Source organism: Lissotriton vulgaris, chromosome 6 (genome assembly GCF_964263255.1).
Source record: "Lissotriton vulgaris chromosome 6, aLisVul1.2, whole genome shotgun sequence".
Lineage (NCBI taxonomy): Eukaryota > Metazoa > Chordata > Amphibia > Caudata > Salamandridae > Lissotriton > Lissotriton vulgaris.
The window spans coordinates 760,678,733-760,700,172 of record NC_141694.1 but is presented as its reverse complement, the minus strand read 5'-3'; the positions used below and the strand labels follow the sequence as shown (position 1 = coordinate 760,700,172).

General features: G+C 44.6%; 1 protein-coding gene across 1 annotated transcript in view; it reads left to right on the top strand.

Moving 5' to 3' along the window:
* The window catches only part of RFX6 (regulatory factor X6), a 465,451-nt gene that overhangs the window by 50,813 nt on the left and 393,198 nt on the right, over positions 1–21,440 (top strand). Inside the window, exon 3 of the mRNA XM_086925262.1 lies at positions 6,852–6,975. Within this exon, the coding sequence (XP_086781388.1) occupies positions 6,852–6,975 (124 nt within the window). The remainder of the gene's footprint in view (positions 1–6,851; positions 6,976–21,440) is intronic.

The following is a 21,440-nucleotide window of genomic DNA, read 5'->3' as shown; positions in this document are numbered from 1 at the left end:
AAACTGCCATGTTGACCTGGCAACTTAAACCTCTATCCAGGCCCAAACCTTCCTTTATAATACATATAGCTCGCCCCTAGGTTATGCCCTGGTTAGCCGAGAGGTTACATTTTACATGTCCTGGTAGCGAAAAGCACAATGGTTCAGCACCCCACACAGTATGCAATGGCAATAGTAGTCAAAACAGTAATCAAAGAATTAATTCAGTAGGACTTAGAGTTTTCTTTTCATTCTTTTGTTCTTTTATTCAAAATCTTCATACAAGCGTAGCCAACGCGTTTCGTCCGAAGGACTTCTTCAGGGCGAAAGATATTTTAGAAGTTTGTTGGTGGTTTTTCTTCTCCAAAATTATTGGCTCGAGTTTTTGTACTACAAACTTGAGACCGTGACCGAGGGAGAACGAACACGTTATGAATACTGAAGTCATTACGGACACCATATGAATTGGCTGTGAATAAAGGCACCATTCTGATGGCCCATCTACCATGATGATAGGAAGAACTTAACTAGTTTCCTTTAAAACAAGGCTATTAATGCCACGCATATCTGAAGCATTGAACAAAATACTTTTGGAGAAGAAAAACCACCGACAAACTTCTAAAATATCTTTCGCCCTGAAGAAGTCCTTCGGACGAAACGCGTTGGCTACGTTTGTATGAAGATTTTGAATAAAAGAATAAAAGAATGAAAAGAAAACTCTAAGTCCTACTGAATTAATTCTTTGATTACTGTTCTGACTACTATTGTCATTGTATACTGAGTGGGGTGCTGAACCATTGTGTTGTATAAATGTTTTGGGCATTGCCCTTGGGAGTCTAGGGGTATTTGACTTCAGGTTCTTGGCACCCACTAGAAAATAATTGGACCATAAAATATCGGATAAAATGCAGTCAATCTTTGCCTTATACCCCTTTTTTCTAGTGTCCCTAAATGGTAGCGAAAAGCACTTCGTTTTTCAATACTGCAAGGCTTATCGCTGCCTTAGGATAACATTGGGATTACCTTATTACATTTTATAAGTGCAATTTGCAATTGGAAAGAGATTTGTTGTTTTTGGAATCACAGTTTAAAACCTCTACATATGATGAAGTCGTAATTTAAATTGCAAATCTGAAAAAGCCACTTTTAGAAAATTTGTATTTTTTTACCTCAACTATTTGGTGTCTGCTGCCTTATCATGGGTTGGGTGACAGCTGGGCTTTGTGCATTCCCACTAGATAGCCACACACATTGGGAACTTAGGTGTGACTTGATGGGCCTTGATGGGCCATCATGACAGGATGGGAGGGAGGAACTAGTCAATACCTCACAGTTATACCTGCATAGGCTGTGTGCTGCACCCACACAAAGGGCTGCATACCCACCTGTAGTGAGCCAGGAGCCAGGGCAGGAAGGGAGGATCTCTGTGCACTTCAAAGACCCTTCTTTGAAGACTCTTCCACTATAAAGGCACCACTGGGTATAAGAACTGGACCTCAGACACCACCACTTCAGTATGCTTCTGGAACTGAGGATACCCTGCATTGAAGAAGGACCGATGTGTTGAAGAACTGCCACTCTGCTGGACAGCTGCTCTGGAAGAATTGCCTCCTGCTGTACCAGCCTGCTGCTTGCTGACTGTTCTTCCTGGTTGAGAAGGACTGGACCTTCCTGTCTTGTTCCCAGAACTCAGATTGATCCAATGGCTGGCTGGCTGGTCTCCTCTTCCGAAGTCTCAGGAACATTACAGACTTCAAATCACTCTGCCCCTACACCTGAACCATTGGAAGTGGGCATATGGCGTTTAGCATCAGCACCGACACATCCTCTGCTGAGATGGCAGAATCAACGCATCAAGGCCGTTGCAGGAGCAGGACAAGTGCATCATCTTCGGAACCAGCAGATCACTCTCAGACCGATGCATCACCACTGTTACATGGAGAAACCCGCCAAATCGCATCTAGCGACCGGAACCTACATATCTTCTACTGCCAGAGCAGAGTCAATGTATTCCCTATGGAACTAGTGTATCACCCTCAGAACTGATGCATCTCCACCATTGCGTGGACAAAATCACACATCGCCATTGCAATGTGGACAGTCGACAAAGCATTGCATCATCTGCTCCCCACATCTCATCATCGATGCTTCAAGGCACTTTTCCAGTGGACCAACCCTGATCCCTGTAAACAACCTGCGCTCCATCATGGTTGACCTGTACTTTTTACTTTGTCCCGGCCCAGCGCAACCAGATATCCCAAATAGGCAATTATTGCTTTTAAGTGCTTTTATCACATGTTTTGTTTTTAATTCATATCTCAAGTTCTTCTCATTTGATTTTTGTAATTTTGGTTTGATTATATGTATTACATTATGCTCTATTTGTCTAACCTGGTGGGAGTCTTTTTGTGGTGTTATCACTGTGTTACAGTTTGAAGTATTGCACAAATACTTTACACATTGCCTCTTAATTTTAGTCTGACTGTAATGTTCCAAGCTACCAGAGGGTGAGCACAGACTAACTTTGAAAGTGTTTGCGACTTACCCTTACTAGGTTTGTGGTTCCTGCTTGGACTGGGTGCATACCTCTGCCAACCAGAAACCCAATTTCTAACAGTAAGCCAGAGTCAGGGGAGGTGATAGTGGCTCCAGGGTGCCCTTCTATGATCCCCCAAAAAGTGTTCCCAGCAAATCAGCAATCTTTTAGGCAGCTCTTGTCTTTTTAAGGGACATGGGCTGCTTTTAAAAAAATGGTAGCAAACTAGAAATGCAAACACAAGGATTGAGATCTGCTGTTACTCGCAGGTCTTTATCCCTAAGTTGGCAGTCATTAATAGACGGTATAAAATGCCACCTGTCTTATGATTTTTAATGAGGCGGCATTCTTTGTGCCCCCCTATGCTTACAAATTTTGCAATGAGACTATTGCATCAGTAACATTTCAAAATTCTGGCCAGAACAGTGATCGTTGTGCAATTTGAAGCCTTTATTTGCATCCATCTCAGTGATACATCAGGCTCCTGTGCGTCTGTGGAACAGATTGCACCATTGACAAATTTGTACGTTAACTTTTTTTCTCAAACCTCTACCTAATTACCCATTTTTTCCTACCCCGAATCCCTCACTCATCCGGCCAGACAACGGCACAGAACGACACACAAACTCTACAGTCTATTACCACTCACTTTCACAACTAATACTACCGTACATATTGATGATTTAAACATCTTAAAGTAACACTGGCGCAATATGACACTTTTATTGTGAGTACCAGGGGCCTTATTTATGAAGGCCTTGCGTCAGTTTTGCGCCGCCGGTGCGTCACTTTTTGTGACGCACCAGCGGTGTAAAAAATGCACCTTGTTGCGCCATATTTAAAAAGTGACGCATCTAGGTAGATACGTCACTTTTTAAACCCCTGCGCCACATTATACCTGCGTCAGGTATAATGTATGCAGAGGAGGCATTCCCCCGCAAAAAGCCTCGTAATAGTGAAGCAGTGAAATCTATGAGATTTCACTGCGTCACTTTTAGGTCGCTGTTGCGTCAAAATCTTGCGCCTGCCTCACAGCAGGCGTAAGACTGGCGCAAGCCCTTTCACATGGGGGTTTACCCATGTGAAAGGACGCATTGCTGGAGTTGCGTCACTTTTGTGACACACTCCAGCAATGCGTCACTTTTGCGCTTACAGATACGTCAGAAATACTGACGTATCTGTAACTCCTTGCGACATGATGCGTCATACATTAAATATGACGCATCAGGAATGTCGCAAGGAGTGCGCAGTGAAAAGTGACGCATCGCTGTTTTCACGCAGCGATGCGTCACTTTTCATAAATGAGGTCCCAGAAGTATTTAAAGTTCGCACAAATACATTGTGAACAAATTGCAGCCATGTGATTTGAGTGCCGAGATCTTACATTTTTAGAAACGGGTGTAATCTCTGTTCTCTCTGTCGAATGACTTTGCTGTCCTTGAGAGTAGCTTTTATCATGGACGGCTGTTGCCTGTACTTTTCAGTGTCAGTGAAACTTACACTGCCCATGTTATGCCTTTTCTGTTTGTGAGGCTGATTTGCACTGCTGATGCCCATGGTATGTGTGTGTCTGTTGGCCCGGATTTTTGTCGCGGCTGTCATGTTTGTGCTGCTCTGCATGCGAACACCTGGTCTGCTGCTAGCTAGTAGTACATATTCTCTGTGCGACTGAAACATTACCACTGTTATAATGTTGTACTTGTCCTGTGAGAAGAAATCTTCCAGAACTCATGATGTACGCGTTCTACGCCAGGGGTCTTACACCTGCTGTGCACGTGCAGTGATGAAGGTTAGCTAAGTATGCGCTGACTCACCTATTCTCTACTTCTTTTTTACCATATATTTTGGAGGGGGGTGCAACATTTGTGTATTTTGCATATAAGTATGTGAAATTCCACAAAAATTCAGTGCGATTCGAAACCTTCATTTAGTTTTATGTTTTAGGACAAAGCGAGTCCTCTTTTGAAGTGGGAAAGCAATTCGTGCTAAAAACATTGGGCAAAAAAAAATTTGCCGCAAACAACAGAAATTGTTCCTGTGTTTCTGCATTCATTTACGCCACATGGCATAATAGTGTAATTTCAGGAATTTTGCGTAAGAAGCATATCTGGAAATTCGCAAAATGATGTGATATTACTCCTATTTAGCAGACAAGTCACCTAGACTTACTTATGTGATATGTCTTTCTGGATACTTGTATTACTGTTATCTGTGGTGTATCTCTTCTGTATGTAGTAGGCCTTCACTATTGCTTGGCATGCTGTGGCTGTATTATGTGTGGTTGAGAATCACTCGAGAAAGCCTTTTTATGGTACAAAAGACACATTTATGACTGTGCAATCCAGCTCTTCATGAAGCTGGCAAACTTTTTCTGTATATTGCTAAATGGAGAAAATGTGCTCTAGAAAATATTTTCATGAAGTTTCGATGGATTCGATTTGTCGAGCTTTAGTTCATTTTGATGGTGCATTTTTATTGTGATCATACCTTACCACAGCCCGTGAAGGTCTGCAAATTCGAGCTACATGGTGCTGGTTTTGCAATGTGTATTTTGCGTTGTTGCCCCGTGTTTATCATTAAACCATTCAAAGAGTGACTTCGGTAAACAGCCCGACCTTTCAGAACATATGCTCCCTGTCGGTGAGAGACGCTAAAGCAAACAAGGGCATCTGCCATTTGAAATGTCGCCTCAGTGACGTCCCTACTGCCATTTATTCACTGGGGATCCATCAGAATAAGGAACTCATTTATGGGCGATTGGTGTAGGGCAGCGCCACAAGTCTTCTCGCCGCGCTACCCTGCGCCAATGTGAAGGGGCACCAATGCACCATATTTGTCACTATGGTGCATTGCTGTCCTTTCCCCTTGTGCTGGTGCACAATTTACAGCTGCCTAGCATCAACGCAGACACGCTTGCACCATGGTGAAAAGATATCTACGTTGCATGCATGATTGTTTTTGTGCAGGAAGGGGCACCTTCCTGCACAAAAACAATCCTGAGTGGCAGTTTCCTCTTTCTATGTGTGCCCGGTGCAGCACACATGGAAAGAGGGAAAAACTAGTAGAAATATAAATATTTCTCCTCGTTACACCTGCTTGGGGGAGACGCAAGGTTTTGGCGCTGCCCCAGGTTTACATGGTTAAGTAATCCAAGGCAGCACCAAAATCCATTTGTGTTCCTTGGGGAATCCCACCCCAAGGCTTATGGAACGCCTTCCTGGTGCAGAGTAAGACAACGCAGTGACTTTCGCGTTCTTGCCATACTCCATATCTATAAGGCCGTGCAAATTGGCTTTGCGTGGGCTCATAGATATTGTTGAGAGGCTTGCACTGCTGGAGCGTCAGACAAGCAAGCCTCTCATAAATCAGCCCATAGGAGTGTAATTAAGCCTTTTCATTAATAAATTGAAAATTAAAGCAGGAAGAGCTTCACAACTGCAATGTAGAAATATGTTATCAATCTTAAAGGACATTTGAAGAATTGTAGCGGCCCAAAGAGTGAGAGGTAATATGAATTGCCATTTAGTGGCCTTGCCATTAACCCCTTGCATGCGCGGCACATTTTCGCGCTGTGCGGGAAATTTACATAGTGGGTGGGATTCCGACGCCCCAGTCGTCGTCAGCACAAGTCCACCGTGACGCATGACGGCCAGGAGCCGTTATGAGCATGCAAGGGGTTAAAAGTGGGCAGTCATTTACAGATGCAGTTTACTTGCACACATTTTTTATAATGAAATGAAACAACAATTATTGTGTTGCACTGTATATTTTCTGGGAGTGTCTTTTCCTATTTTTGTGCCAGGGAGATAGCAGGCTTTCCTTGATTTCTCATAATAAGTGCAGGAGTGCAAAGCTTTTTTAGATGCCCACCGCTGCTACCGAACGCCGGTGTTGCCAAATCTCAAAGCTGTCTACTTTTGAGCCCGCCTCTTCTCTTTCACTACCTCAGTCCCTTATGTTTACCTCGGACTTAGATGTTAATTATCATCCAGGTTTTCTCCCTTTTTAACCGTCTTCCTCCATCTTCTTCACATTCTTCCCTTCTGTCTCTTGCTCTCCATCAAAGTCTGATGAGGACTGTGTCAGCCACCGGCACAAAATTAACATTGCCTGCAGGGTCGTCATAAAGCGATTAGACGTCTCATCAGAGGTAGTAAGTGCTACAATAATACAATTACTACAATTACACACTGTGCAACTAGTTTGTTTGGTAGATTCCATCAGTAAAACGGGAGGAGTCCTGTAAACTGAATAAGCGGGAACAATGGGTAGAGACAGCCACACGCCCCTTTACCATGCCTAAATGACACCAGAATTGCTTTTTTTCTGTTTGCAGGCTTGAAGAGAATTACATTGTATGTGAAGGAGTCTGTTTACCAAGGTGCATCCTCTACGCTCATTATTTAGATTTCTGTAGGAAAGAGAAGCTGGAACCGGCCTGCGCAGCAACATTTGGCAAGGTAAAGATGACTGTAAATGTTATAAGACTTTTATACATTTCTGGAGAAATGTGCATGTTTTAAATTCACAGTGAGCTTGAGTGCTGCTGCTGCAGCTTCTCTTTGGGCCCACTTCACAGAAAAATGCTTGAATGTTTGCCTCATAGGATAATACCTCCGATTTGTATAAATCTACCCACTGCCTGGTATTCAAAAAGTAAGCAGGACTATGTCCAGAAAACTTCCAGATTTGTGTTTTTTAATGCATATTCCTACTATTGTGTTTACCACAGAGCAGCTTGTCTGGAATGTTAGAATACGAATTAATGTTTTTTTCCGGTTGTATCTCACTACATTAAGTGAGACTACATCGTGGGCTCTACCTCGGCAAAACTTCATCCGGGGCTATTACTTCATCTCTGGGACTGGGGGGGGGGGGGGGTCCGAGCCCAGCTTTATAAATTAAAGCAGTTACCCTGGCCCTATGCTTTATTGGATAAAAGTGACCCTTGACCTATTTAAATAACTTACCTTTAATGATGTCTCACAATGTCACTGTGACTAATTTCCCATGATGGACTGAGCTTGATGTAGGGAGTGATATGCCTTTTATTTCCACATTTAATATAAAATATTTTCCCATGTTGAACATTTGGGGGAGTGTGCCAATTTCATACTTTCACGCCCCATTAATATATTTAGGGCCTGATTACGAGTTGATGGTCCATCGGACCACCAAACTCGCAGTGGAGGTCCGGTGGTGGTCGGGGACCGCTGCAACAGCAGTCTGACTGTCGTATTACGAGTAGAGTGGTCGGAGCACTTGGGGACCACCGCAACCGCCAGGGGAAGTAATATGCATGGCGGTGTTTTTCAATTTCATGGTGAGCCAGCCATGAAAAGGCTGGTGATGGGGGAACCAAAGGGGGCCCTGTACATGGTGGTGCAAGGACCTGTGAGCATGCACCCCCGGTCCTGCACATGAAAATAGACTTAAAAATTATGTGTGGGAAAAGATCAAACTAGTTTCCTGTAGGAAAAATAATTAATTAGAATAAAAGAGAATAGAATAGAGTATGTACTTGTATAGCGCAAGGCTACACGAAGGTATCCCAGCGCTTTGGACAGGCGGTATGGAGCAGAAGGGATTATCGTGAGAATAACCATGTTTTTAGCTGCCTACGGAAAGAAAGGTGATTGGTTTCGTAGTGAATGTGGAGAGGCATAGAATTCCACAGCTTGGATGCGTTGAAGGAGAAGCAACGCCCTCCTGTGCGCGACCTCCTGATTCTGGGGACCTCGGCTAGTAACAGGTCATTGGAGCGAAGGTTTTCTGGTAGAGGTGTGCGGTTTAATAAGGTTATTAAAAATGGGGGGCCAGTACCCTGTAGATTTTTGTGTGCAATGCAGAGGGCTTTGAAATGTATTCTCTCTTTCATCGGGAGCCAATGAAGTGATTTTAAAGCCGGTTTAGCTGAGGACCGGAGGTTAGTACCAGTAAGGAGTCTTGCGGCTGCGTTCTGGACTACCTGAAGTTTGTGAATGACCAAGCTGCGTCCCCAGGTGCCCGCTGTTCCCTTTTATGCAATTTTAATTGACGACTTTGTGCACGCGACGTGTGCCAGATTGACAGACCGCAGCTGAAAGTGAAGTTTGAGGACATCAGCGCAAGATCGTGCACGCAGGTGGCCGGAAACCAGGGCACCGTTCTGCAGTCTAGCATACAAAAGCAGTGTTACACTGTATCTGGCTCTATCTCCTCACTGCCTCCCATGAGAAAAGACATGATTGTTCCACCAAGCTACCAAGTCAAGATGCCTTGTAAGTCCAGTTTCCTGAGCAGAGCGCCCACTCTTCTGGTCAGTGTGCTGCACAATCAGACCTCCCTCTGATATTAGTAGGTGACACCTTCAACTTTAGAATCTGGGGTGCCGCTCGCAGTAGTAGCTGTTTGACCCTGGTGTTTTTTGGAATATTATCTCACCGCTGAAGTTGCCCTTGGACTCTGGTGCTACGGGAGGATTGACGTGACAGGACTGCGAGGACCAGCAGCCCCGTAACTCTGCACAGATGTGTGCCTCTTCCCGCCCATGCCTGCCTGCTGCTGCTGCTTTAAAACTACTTGCGGCCCCTGCTTCGTGGGAGCCACTCGCAGTAGTTGCTGTTTGACCCTGGTGTTTTTTGGAACATTATCTCACCGCTGAAGTTGCCCTTGGACTCTGGTGCTATGGTAGGATTGACGTGACGGGACTGCGAGGACCAGCAGCCCCGTAACTCTGTGCAGCTGTGTGCCTCTTCCCGCCCCCTACCTGTTCGTATTTAACCCCTCCCCTGCTGATGACGGAACCGCTCTGTCATCAGCTACAGTTGAGCTGTGCTGATGACGGAACGGTTCCGTCATGGCCCAGCCGCTGCGCCTGCGCGGCGCTGATTTCGCGCCTGCGCTGGCGTTCTAATGAGCGGGGCGGGTCTTGACGGAACCGCTCCGTCACCAGCATAGCTCAACCGCGGCTGGTGACGGAGCGGTTCTGTCACCAGCATGCGGCCGCCGTGCGGCCGCCCCGCCCCTTCAGCGCTGCGGCGAAATAGCTGCCGCAGAGAAAGGGGTTAATTGGGTAGGGCCACCGCTGTGCGTAACGTGCGCGGGCGTGGGCCGGGAGAAACCCGGGACAAGGGCGGGGTCGTCTAAGCCCGCCAGAGGCCGAATAAAGCTGGGCTGGGCCACCCCCCTAACGTGAGACCATCAAAGTGAGACATTTCGATTTTTCATTTATAAACTCTATGAACTTTAGTATGCATTACTGTTGGTCTGGATGAATTATTGTACAGCTGCACTGTCGCCATCAATCTTTAAGCTCCCCTAAAAAATATTTTTCGAAGTATAAAAAGGAATGGAGCTTCACTCAGGGAAAGGGAGGAAGGTTGCGTCAGGTATTATTGGGGGGACAGTTACCGGAACTTTGGACCAGTTTATAACTAGAGCTGCAGTCGTATTAGAACACGAAATAGCACTAACTAAAAAAAGATTATCACTAGAACCATTATTCTCTAAGCGATCATCATTGGGAACTATTAGGGTAGCTGTAACACCAGAGCAGCTATCTATCCATCAAGGTAATGGTGATATTCGTTTGGGAACCAGCATAGAGTCGGCTGGGTCTGAAGGGTCTGCTGTTTGTACTTCATTAAATACTACTAAAGATAGTACACCATCCGTAGGAAACAGGCGGGTAGAAATGAATATTACTACCACCCCCAGTGTAACCACTGAGTCGAGATCTAGGAAAGGCACTAAAGCCCAATCAACAATTGGTAAAAGAAAGCGTGGGGGAGGCACACAAAAGGGAAGATGTGATAAAGTTACTAAAACTACTACACCAACCCAATTGTTACCCATCATCGCGCATCCTCAACTACCTATTATAGACCATAGCAATCAGATAACCCAGCAGCCACACCATCCCTCATTGGTAAATCAAATTCCTGATGGCCTTCTGGAACAAATAGAGCAGTTAATGAAATCACTGATGCTACCCATACTAGAAAGGATAAAATTAATAAATGAGAACTTGGGGAAGCTAGAAAGAGTTGTAATGGCTAATTCTGATCTACTGGAAAAAGCAGTGGAGAGCATACAGGGCTTTGGTCATCCATCACAAACAAGAATGGCCCCTGATCCAAAATGTGTTATATTATATACCCCACAAGATAAAGTAATGAGATCGAATGGACGACAAAAACCAACTTGTACCGAGAGTAGCACAGATACAAGAAAGACAACTCAATATAGTAGAGAGGGAGCAGAAGTGACTGGTAGGGACACCAGAAAGGAGTTGGTAACCTCTGAGCTGGTCGGAGTAATAACTAATAGGGGAAAAATGTATTAGATAAAGAGGATGGGAAAACGAAGCACCCTTGCATTGATCTACCCCCAGAGTCTTCACCGTACATGGTGACATTGACAGGGGTTCCCGGGATCCAAAATGATAAACTGGAAACCCATATAGAGCTGAAAAATAGGGTTATCTTTTGGCTTAATAGCAACAGATCATTCCCAGCTCACACAAACGCTGAGATTCTATATGTAAGAAGGGTGAGCTGGTTGGGTTGCAGAACAAAGGATCTAGAGGGAGCCTGCATAATTGTGAAATTCAGGGACCCCAGGGTGGTAAGGTTCATATGCTATGGGACAGGGAATAGAGGCAACAGTGGCATTCAAACTTTTGATCTGAGTTATTTCTATCCCTGCTCATCTTTTGGTCCGTCATTTATTCCATCAAACAGGCGAGAAATGCAATTTAGACGTCCAAATATTGCTTGTAGGCAAGAGTTTCGCCTCCCCCTGTTTAATCACTTTGAGACACTTTGTGGATTGGAGGGGGTGGATTGACTGGGGTCTAGTTATAATGGCATCACCTTAGATCGCCACATGGTAAATGATAACACAAATCAGGAAAAGGTAACCAACAGAGGCAGTACAAGCAGAGTGGAACCCGGCATAGGCCTAGAGGCCTTTGATAAAGATTCCCCCCTCGGTCCCTGATGGCATAGGTGCACCCCCTGGGAATGTCTTATTGGAGGGTACCTATTTGCCAAAACAGATCCATATCAATCCAAGGGAAAACCATGCTGTGAAAACAGCGGAGGGCACCAATATGGATACTGGTGAGCCCATGAGGAAGGATTTTGAATCCCTTGAGTATGGGTGCATTAGTACGAGTGGGGTGTCTAATATGGATTTCCAACAGGCCAAAGTTTTCCCCCAGTCTAGTCAAGCAAGTGAAAAACACACGCTTACATTGGTCTCCTGGAACATCGCAGGTTTAAAGAGCAAAACATCCGTAGTTGAGTGGTCAGACCTGGTGGAGGGACATGATATCTGGATCTTCCAGGAGACGTGGGCTGTGGACCCTATCCACCACCCAGGGTACCTACATTTTCACAAAGCGGCAGTGGGAGGAAAAAAAGGTAGACCATCTGGGGGCTTAGCTATTTGGGTTAGGCAATCAATCAACTTTAGACCAGTAGAAATTGTTGTAAACAGTCCAGATATTCTTGTTATAAATCTGCATCGGCCAGATCAACAAGATATCCTCATTGTAAATGTGTATAACAGAGGACAGCCAGGTGGGCGTGGTTCTAGAACCTTTTTAGATCTGGATACTCTTTTTGATTCTGTTAGGTTTGATTGCTACACGATAATCGCCGGGGATTTTAACTGTTCGTTCGAGCCGCTAAACCACGAAGGGGAAAATCTCTTGGTAGAGGAGGATGTTCAGTGGAATATTCCTCCCCTTGTTCTAAAGCCAATTAAGAAGTGGACAGAATCGGCCCTGCAGTGGATGGGTTTTTGCTTGGAGCGTGGTTTTAGGGCAGCAAATGGGCGTTCCATCTCAGACAAAAACGGTAGGGCAACCTTTGATAATGGTATACATAAAAGTCGAATAGATTATATCCTTATCAAGATTGAGTATTGGTCAATACTAGTGGATATGATGATTCTGGATCACCCAGAGAGCGATCATAATCCACTCCTACTGAGTCTTCAACTCACTGGAGGTCCCAATTGCAACAACCAAACTGAGATAGTCACTGCTGATGCCCTGCTCACTAATGACCTACGCAGGGTTCGCTGGGCTAGGATCATTGATGACCATGGGGCTCTGGAAAAGATAAGGCTGGAGGTAACACGGTCTCTGGGCATTTTGCGCTCACTCCCAACTCAGGAAGATATAAATGGGAAACAAATTTCACTACATGAAGAATTTTTTAAGGGATTAAAATCCCACTTTTTCAAAATGAGTAAACCCCTAAAACCCACATGCCAACCCTCTAGCAAAATCATGGTATAATAAATTATGCTGTGCATCTTATAGCCTATTGGCTCTAGCTATAAGGTCAAAAAACATGCCAGATATTAGGAAGGCCAGGCTTAACTATCGTCAAGTCTTAAATCGTGCTAAAAAAGATTGGGATGAGCAACATTGGCAAGAGCTTCTAGCAAGATGAAAAATCTGACAAAGTTCTGGCATATAGTTAAATGAGGAAATACACCCCATTCCCAAGTTCCTGCCAACCATGTCTCTACTGAGGACTTGGTTGAGTATTTTGAGACCCAGTTTTCAGGGTTGGATTTGGAAATTGATTGTTCTTCATATGATTTACGACCCCTGCCCACCCCTCAAGTTTTAACGTTTGACAGTAAAGAAGTCGAGGATGCTCTAAAAAAGGTTCCTTGTGGAAAAGCCCCGGGATTGGACTTTATCCCAGCAGATCTCTTTAAATATGACCCAACTAACTGGGTGCCCTATAGTGTAGTTCTTGGAAATGCTATTGCAAATGGGGCATATATCCCGGATTCATGGCGAGGAGCTGAGATCTTGCCAATATACAAGAAGGGGGACCGCTCCATACTGGGGAACTATCGACCAATCAGCTTGATTGACTTCATCCAGAAAATTGCTGCCAGGATGGTTTTGGCAAGAATTCAGAGCTGGATTGAGCTTGAAGACGTACTGTCTCCTTTACAGGCAGGGTTTAGATCATGCACAAGTACCATCGAGCAGGTCTTTAGGTTTTTATTGATTTATTGGAGAGTAGTAAGTTTGGGAGGTGGCACTATCTATGCCGCTTTCGTTGACCTCAAATCAGTATTTGACTCAGTACCCAGGGCTAAGTTGTGGAGGGCTCTCAGTAATATGGGGATGCCCCAGGAGCTCCTAGATATAGTGATCAAGCTACATGTAGCGAACTTCGCACAAGTTCGCTGGGGAAAGCAAGGGCAGGACACCAATAGATTTGCAGTGTCCCGGGGTGTAAGACAAGGGTATGTACTAGCACCAACCTTGTTTTTGTTGTTCATTAACAGGGTTGTGCAGTACTTTACAGCTTTTCCAACAGATGCCCCCTCTTTAGGTGGCATTAAGATTCCGCTACTTATGTTCGCGGACGACACCCTAATACTATCAAAGACCCAGAAGGGGCTGCAAGCAGCCTGGAATAAATTTGAGGAATTTTGCCATGATAATGACTTACAGGTTAATGCAGCAAAAACCAAATTTATGATTCTTTCAAAAACCAGATCAGTGGTTGGCCATGTCACAATGAATAATATCCAGCTAGAGCAGACCAAAGTCATGACCTACCTGGGGCTTGTTTTAGAGAGTAAATTAAGCTGGAAGCCCCAGATTGACACTCTATCCGTTAAGTTTGCCCAGTTATCAGGGTGCTTAGTCAAAGAACAGAGATCCTCGCTGACAAAAAGGATAGGTCCCGCTTTAAAGATCTACTATTCCAGGATAAGTTCAGCAATTATGTACGGCGCGGACCTCTGGGGTTTTTGCGGACCTTTCCCCGATAGTTAAGGTTCAGAATAAATTCTAATGAAATTTAACAGGTCTTCCTCGCTCTAGCCCACTGAAGCCACTTTTAATGGACTTAGGATGTCACTCAATAGAGGATGTGGCAAGCTATAAGCCTGTGGCTATATGGAGGAGGATCTGGACTACCCCCGAACTGGCACTCTTTGCAAAAGCAATCTTGGACGTTAGATCTGTTGTGGGTTCGGATAACATCTTAAGGTTTAAAAAAGTAAGAATGCTCCTAGAGAATATGGCATTGTGCAATTTGTGGATAGATCTGCTAACAACCTTTCCCCCCCCAAAAAAGCCTTTAAAGATCTATATTGGCTATCAGTCCGTCAAAAATATATTGCACAGTCCAATGCCTCTTCCTTGTCTGGAATGTTTCTTGAGCATAAACTTGATCCATCAATAGAAGACTATTGGAACATTATCACTAGGTCTAGTGATAGGAAGTTATACCACCAGTTTAGGGTCGTCTCCCTTCCAATAAAAACGTTTACCAAAAACTGCAATGGTCAGGAGGATGAATTTTGCCATTGGTGTACCGACCAAAAGGAATCATTAACCCACATATTTTTTGTATGTCCCACCTACACAGCCCCTCGGAAAAAAATGGATCAAACCTATTTGCCGAAATATTGGTACACGGGTAGGGCAAGAGGCATTGAGGATCCTTAAAACTGACACAAAGGAACTACTGGTAATTGCGGTAGCAAAATTCTTAGGATAGATGTGGATCATTAGGGCTAAACACTAAGCCATGGGTTGCTCCAGTACAGTCCTGAAATGTTCTTATCTTTTTATGGTACCACATTTCACATACCACTATATGATGCAATATCTTATACTGTAGCACCTTTTTTTGGTATAAATTGTTTTTAAGTGCATATATAGTCTTAATCCAATGCTTTTTAAACTTGATGTGTGTTTTATGATGTTTTTACTTCTATGTTTGTGTCTTTTATGATGAAATATTCGAAATAAAGACCTATGAACTGATGAACTGAATGACCAAGCGGGGGGCTCCTACATAATGGGCGTTTCCATAATCCAGCCTTGATAATATGAGGGCTTGAATTAGGATTTTTTGGGATTTATCCGGTAGGAGGGGCAGTATTTTACGCGTTGACCTTAGAAGGCCGAAGCAGGTGGCGGCTGTTTTTGTAGCCTGGGTTCTTAGTCCCTACATGTGGAAACCTAGTCCCCGGACTTGTTAGTTTGATCACTTAAAGCACTCACAAAACTACCCCAGGTTGACTTTCACAACAACACTTTATATTTTCTGTGAAAATGCATAAGAAAAATAATCAAAACATATAACAATAGCACTACAATCATCAGTAATTCCTAATTCTTACCTACCCATACAATCTAATGACGGTTGCAAAAAAACAACACGTGCGCAATCCGTTTGGGAGAAAGTCCAGTAAACACAGAGGAGGGATACTTCCAACCTCCACACAGTTCAAAAAGTGTGTATCCAGGAGTCTTGCATGTAATTTTAAATCAGTCAAACTTCTCCAGTTCAAGAGGATGTTTCTGAGTTGGGCCTCATTAGGACATGGGCAAAAGGAAAACCGCAATGATGTGTGAGGCCTTGAACCCTCCTAATAATGCTGTGCGCTAAATGTCTCCAAAAGAACCTAAAAGGGAAAGTCCTTTCTTCCAAGACAGCCCGCTTGAGGGGGCTTCATAACGATGCAAAAACAACAATTGATGGACAGAATGCAGAACAATGTCATGATTTCACCCCAGTAGAGAGATCTGGGCCTATATCCATCGTTTTTTTGCACTCCACACCACCCCAGTTCAGACATGGCCATATGCAAATCAGTCTTGACCCTGTGCCTCATGGGAACAGTCCAGCCCGAACTGCCAAGCCATGTCTTTCCTGGACCGGAATCAAGCATCCTAGGACCGGTTTCTGGCTATCAGCCGTCTTCAGCCAGGATAGCTTGACTCCAGTGGTGTGGAGGGCATGGGACTCACGTCTGAGCATACCCATCCCACTCGGGGTGACAAATGCAAAAACAACGATAGACAAACTTTCCTGTGCAAGCAATCACTTAAGAGTAGTGGAAGGTACTTCCCGGAAAACACGCTTCAAAAGGCTTCGTAACAATAGCCTCACTTCATGTGCAAGCAATCACTTGCGTGTAGTGGAACGTGGGGAAAACACAGATGCTCCAGATAGCCATCCGGGAGATGTGCACTCAATGCTGCAGGTCCTAGGGCTGAGTCACTTGGTGACTGCTCAGTCCATGCCGTGCAGGAACGTGCATTGGCAGTCTTGTGACAGTGCAGTTCTGAGGTTCACATATGAGCCTTTTATGGTCACCACAACAGAATCACCATGCAGCCCGTCCGCCAGACCACAAATTAATTCAAAATCTGGTGTTCAGATGTCAGGTTTGGCAGTGTAGGGGCAGGGTGGTGGCATGGTGGCCCGCTCCCATACTGCAAAACTCATAATCAGGCCCTTAGTCTAGCATTTTTAGCACTGAAGGTAAGTACATGAATGAAAGGCGTCTTATCCTGCGCGAACTTAGCCCAATGGGCGTCAAGGCGCCTACTTCAAAATACCAGCTCATATCCATGGCGTAGCAGTCCATCATTAATAGGCTCTTGAGAAGCACCACGTTTTTAAGGCCTTTTTGAACAGGTCCATTGAGGGTAGGGTTTTAATCTCAATTGGAACGGCGTTCCAGAGCTGAGGGGCAACGACGGAAAAAGCCCCAGCTCCCCATCTGATCAGCCTGAATCGAGGAACAACAAGTTGGAATAATCCCGCAGAACAGAGGCACCTTGTTGGATGATAGCGGGTAAGTAGAGAGCTAATAGCACCCTTAGAGCCATCCTCGAGTGCTCTATACGTCAAGCACAACATTTTAAAGTAAATTCTGTGCTGGACGGGAAGCCAGTGGAGATCCCTCCTCGCGGTGGTGGCAGATGATGTCTTAGGAAGGGCTAAGACAAAACGCGCTGCAGCATTCTGCACGATTTGCAGTCGATGTATGAGGCCCTTGTTGGACTGCATGTATAAGGAATTACAGTAATCTAACCTGGAGCCAACAAGGGCGACTGCAATCTGCTTGCGTGCCTGAAGGGAGAGATAACTACGGATTCTATTGAGTATCCTGATCACACCCCAACAAGTGGCCACGGTCCGATTCACTTATAGAGACATCGAGAGTGAGGTATCAAAGACCACGCCGAGATTTCTGGCAGATTGAGAGGGGGTGGGGCAGATGCCAAGAGAGGAAGGCCACCACTCACTCGACCAGACATCTTGGTCCTTCCCAAAGACCAGTACCTCTGTCTTGTCGCCATTCAGCTTCAGGGAGTTGATGATCATCCAGTCTGCCACATGCTGCATGCATGACCTGAAGCTGAAGGCAGATGTAGTGACAGAGGAATGAGTGAGTGACACCATGATCTGGGTGTCATCGGCATATGATACCACCTCCATCCCCTGCGATCTTACCAGCCTAGCAAGGGGGGCCACGTAGATGTTAAACAGGGTCGGGCTTAATGCCGACCCCTGTTGCACCCCACATTGCAGAGACTTGGCAGGGGAGAGGTGGTTTCCGAGCATCACTCTCTGTTCCCTATCAAGGGGAAAAGAGTTGAGGAGACTCAGGGCCGATCCAGTAACACCTGCCTCCCTAAGCCGAGATGTTAGGATGGCGGGAGACAGGGTATCGAACGCGGCCGTGAGGTCCAGAAACACTAGAACTGTAGTTTGACCAGCGTCCACTTTGCGTCGGATGTTATCGACCACAAGAGTGAGAGCAGATTCTGTGCTGTGATGTTTTCTAAATCCGTGTTGGGTGTAGTCAAGGTACTCGGAGGCATCCAGAAAGGAAGACAGATGGAGGTTGAGATGTGCTTCTAGTATTTTTGCAGGTGCAGGGAGTAGGGAAATAGGCCTAAAATTTTTAAGGAGGCCGGGGTCAAGTGATGATTTTTTGAGGAGAGGCCTCACAATAGCCTTCTTCTATACCAATGGAAAGGAACCCTGGGCAATCGCCTTATTCATCACCTCCAACATGGAGGGAAGAAGGCTGCTTCTACACTCTTTCAGTTTTTTAAGAGGTAGAGGGTCCATAGGGGAGGAGGATTTCGTTCTGTCAAGTAGAAGGTTCAGTCCTTCAAGAGACAGAGATGTAAATTCCATGAATGAACTGGAAGGAGCTGCATCCAAAGAATCCAAAGTACTTATAACAGGAGGGATATTCTCGTCCAGAGAATGACGTACTTCTAATGAGGTATGGATGTCAAGAATTTTATTGTGAAAAAAGTCTGAGATGTCATTGCATAGATCCTGAGAGCTGACTACGGGATCTGGGAGTTGAAGGGAGCATAGCGAGTCAGCGATTTTAAAAAGCTCCCTAGAGGAAGTGGGAGAGCTAGTAAGGTTGGAAAAGTATTCCTGCTTTTCCAATATCACTTTCTGTTTATACTCCCGCAGAGCAGACTTATGGGCCTCCCGGTCCTTAGGGTCCCAGGATTTCCTCCATCTTCTCTCACTGCTTCTGCAGCCCTGTCTTAGGGATCTCAACTGGTCAGAGAACCACGGTGCTGTCGGCTTGCGTCGGGCTACATAACGCAGGGATGCAGGAGCAAGCTTTTCCACTGCGTTAGTGATAGAATCCATCAGATCTTGAGCTGCCTCATCCACAACTTTGGGGGAGAGGACCTCGGGAGATAGAACTAGAGAGGCAAGAGCCTCATCCGTGATGTTTCTGAGGTTTCTTCTAAGAGCGAGGGAAGTTGTATCCTGATTATTGGGGCATGAGGCAGAAAGAGCAAGGTATAATGGTACTGCAAAATGATCAGTCCAGACCAACGGCAGAGGAGAGCCGCTAGAGAGTCTCGAATCATTAGAAAATACCCAGTCGAGGATGTGACCTGCCTTGTGTGTGGGGACATAAACTGATTGTGCAACCTATTGGAAATATTCCCATTGGCCACTCCCTTGCGGATTACCCAAATTGAGATCTGTACTTCTAAACCCACAACTGTGGTGATTCTGTCATATTGGCAGGTTTTATTCAGTCTTACATTCCATCTGTGAACATTAATATATGCAGATCCTGATTGTGTAAAGGATTAGCTGTCATTTGAGCTAGCATACAAAATTTGAATACCATGTGTCTGCAAAATGTTTGTCAATTGGGCCCTTTATGTTTGGTTTTCTGAAAAGTTATGATGCTACTAAATGCTCCCTTAGACATCAACATAAATACTGAGCCTACATGAACCACTCACCAAAGGGGGTGGCACTACCTATCTTCAAATTATTGAAATCCAGAATCCAAATGCTAGGTCTTTTATTATTGAATAGCATCACACTTGAATGTATATGTCACCTCATAGCCCCGAAGATATGCCATACAGCACGGGGGCGGGGGGGGGGGGGTACTATGCAGGAGCACTGTGGAGTCTTTGGCTGATTGGGAGTTGAACTTGAACATGGCCTAAGTGGACATTTTTTCAGTGTTGTGCATGAATGACTAGAGCGGACTCCTATCTTCTCGTAGGTTGCAGTGCATAATTGTGTAACAGTGGGGAGAGGAGTAAGGGACAGAGTACTCACACTTTACAATTATCAATTACTGTGATGTATTCTGCTGGTCTATATTGGTAGTATATTTATTAATTGGTGAATTGACTGCAAGAATCATAGAAACCCTCCCTTTCTTGTGAAAAAGTTTGTTGAATGGTTGTATGAGCATCCAGAACTGAGGCATCACTTTCATGGTGCTGTTTCTAAGTATGAATTAACCTCTGTATAATCATCGAGGATGAGAACGACATTGTATATCTCTAGTTATATCAATGAACGGTGTTTGAAACCTAGATAGCTCAAGAAACACAGGGTGCATTAGCCACTAAAATATACCCGCATTATCAAAATAATTATTATATTCAGGAACATTAAAAATCTGTCCATATGGTAGTTTTCAGGACCTGAACCAAGACGTACAGGTTTCTGTATGTTATTTAAAATGTTATTTGAACACTGTTCTGCAGTCCTCCTTCATCCTAATTGTAAAACTGCTATGAGGAATGCAAATCAATTTACACCATTCAATGAAATACATTTTTAAACTAAATGAAACCTGACAGAAATTGTTGAACAGTAAAAGCAACACGTTCCTTTTTTTTGCATCCAACAGAAATGCAGTGCTTTGTTAGGGCTTACCCTCCTTTGAATATTGTCCTAATCAATTCGAGATTTATTTATTTAAGCATTTTAGTTGAAGCTTTTCCTAAAGCATGAACATAGTTATGGGGCAAAGATAATGAGAGTAACAAGAAACTGTAGAAACATGCAAACGGTTAGAGGGAAACATGCAAGTGAAAACACTCAATTGGAGAGATTCACACTCCGAAGAGGTGTGTTATCAGTTATTTTGGTAATGTGAGTAGATATACATTTAGTCTAATGCAGTCTGGTAAAGAATTCCACAGTCTAAGAGTTTGGCATGTGAAGGCATGTATCGATGTTTTATCATTTCTGGCTTTAGGGATTTTGAAAATACCGCAGCCTTTTTTTTCTGATGTTTCCATGACCATCTGTAGATGTGAGTTTTTTGTTAGGTAGTATATCAGTGCAATGTGTATCACTTTTTGTGTTTCGCATTCAACGGTGGGCTCTAACCTAAGTCAAGAGAGAGCCAGTCGAGGGGCCTCATTTATGAGAAATGATGCATCGCTGCGTGAAAGCAGCGATGCGTCACTTCTCAGTGCGCACTCCTTGTGACATTCCTGATGCGTCATATTTAATGTATGACGCATCATGTCGCAAGGAGTTACAGATATGTCAGTATTTCTGACGTATCTGTATGGCGCAAAAGTGACGCATTGCTGGAGTGTGTCACGAAAGTGAAGCAACTCCAGCAATGCGTCCTTTCACATGGAGCAAGCCCCATGTGAAAGGGCCTGTGTCAGTCTTACGCCTGCTGTCAGGCAGGCGCAAGATTTCGACGCAATGGCGACTGAAAAGTGACGCAGTGAAATCTCATAGATTTCACTGCGTCTCTTCTACGACCCTTCCTTGCGTCAATACGCCCCCTTGCATACATTATACCTGGCGCAGGTATAATGTATGTGACG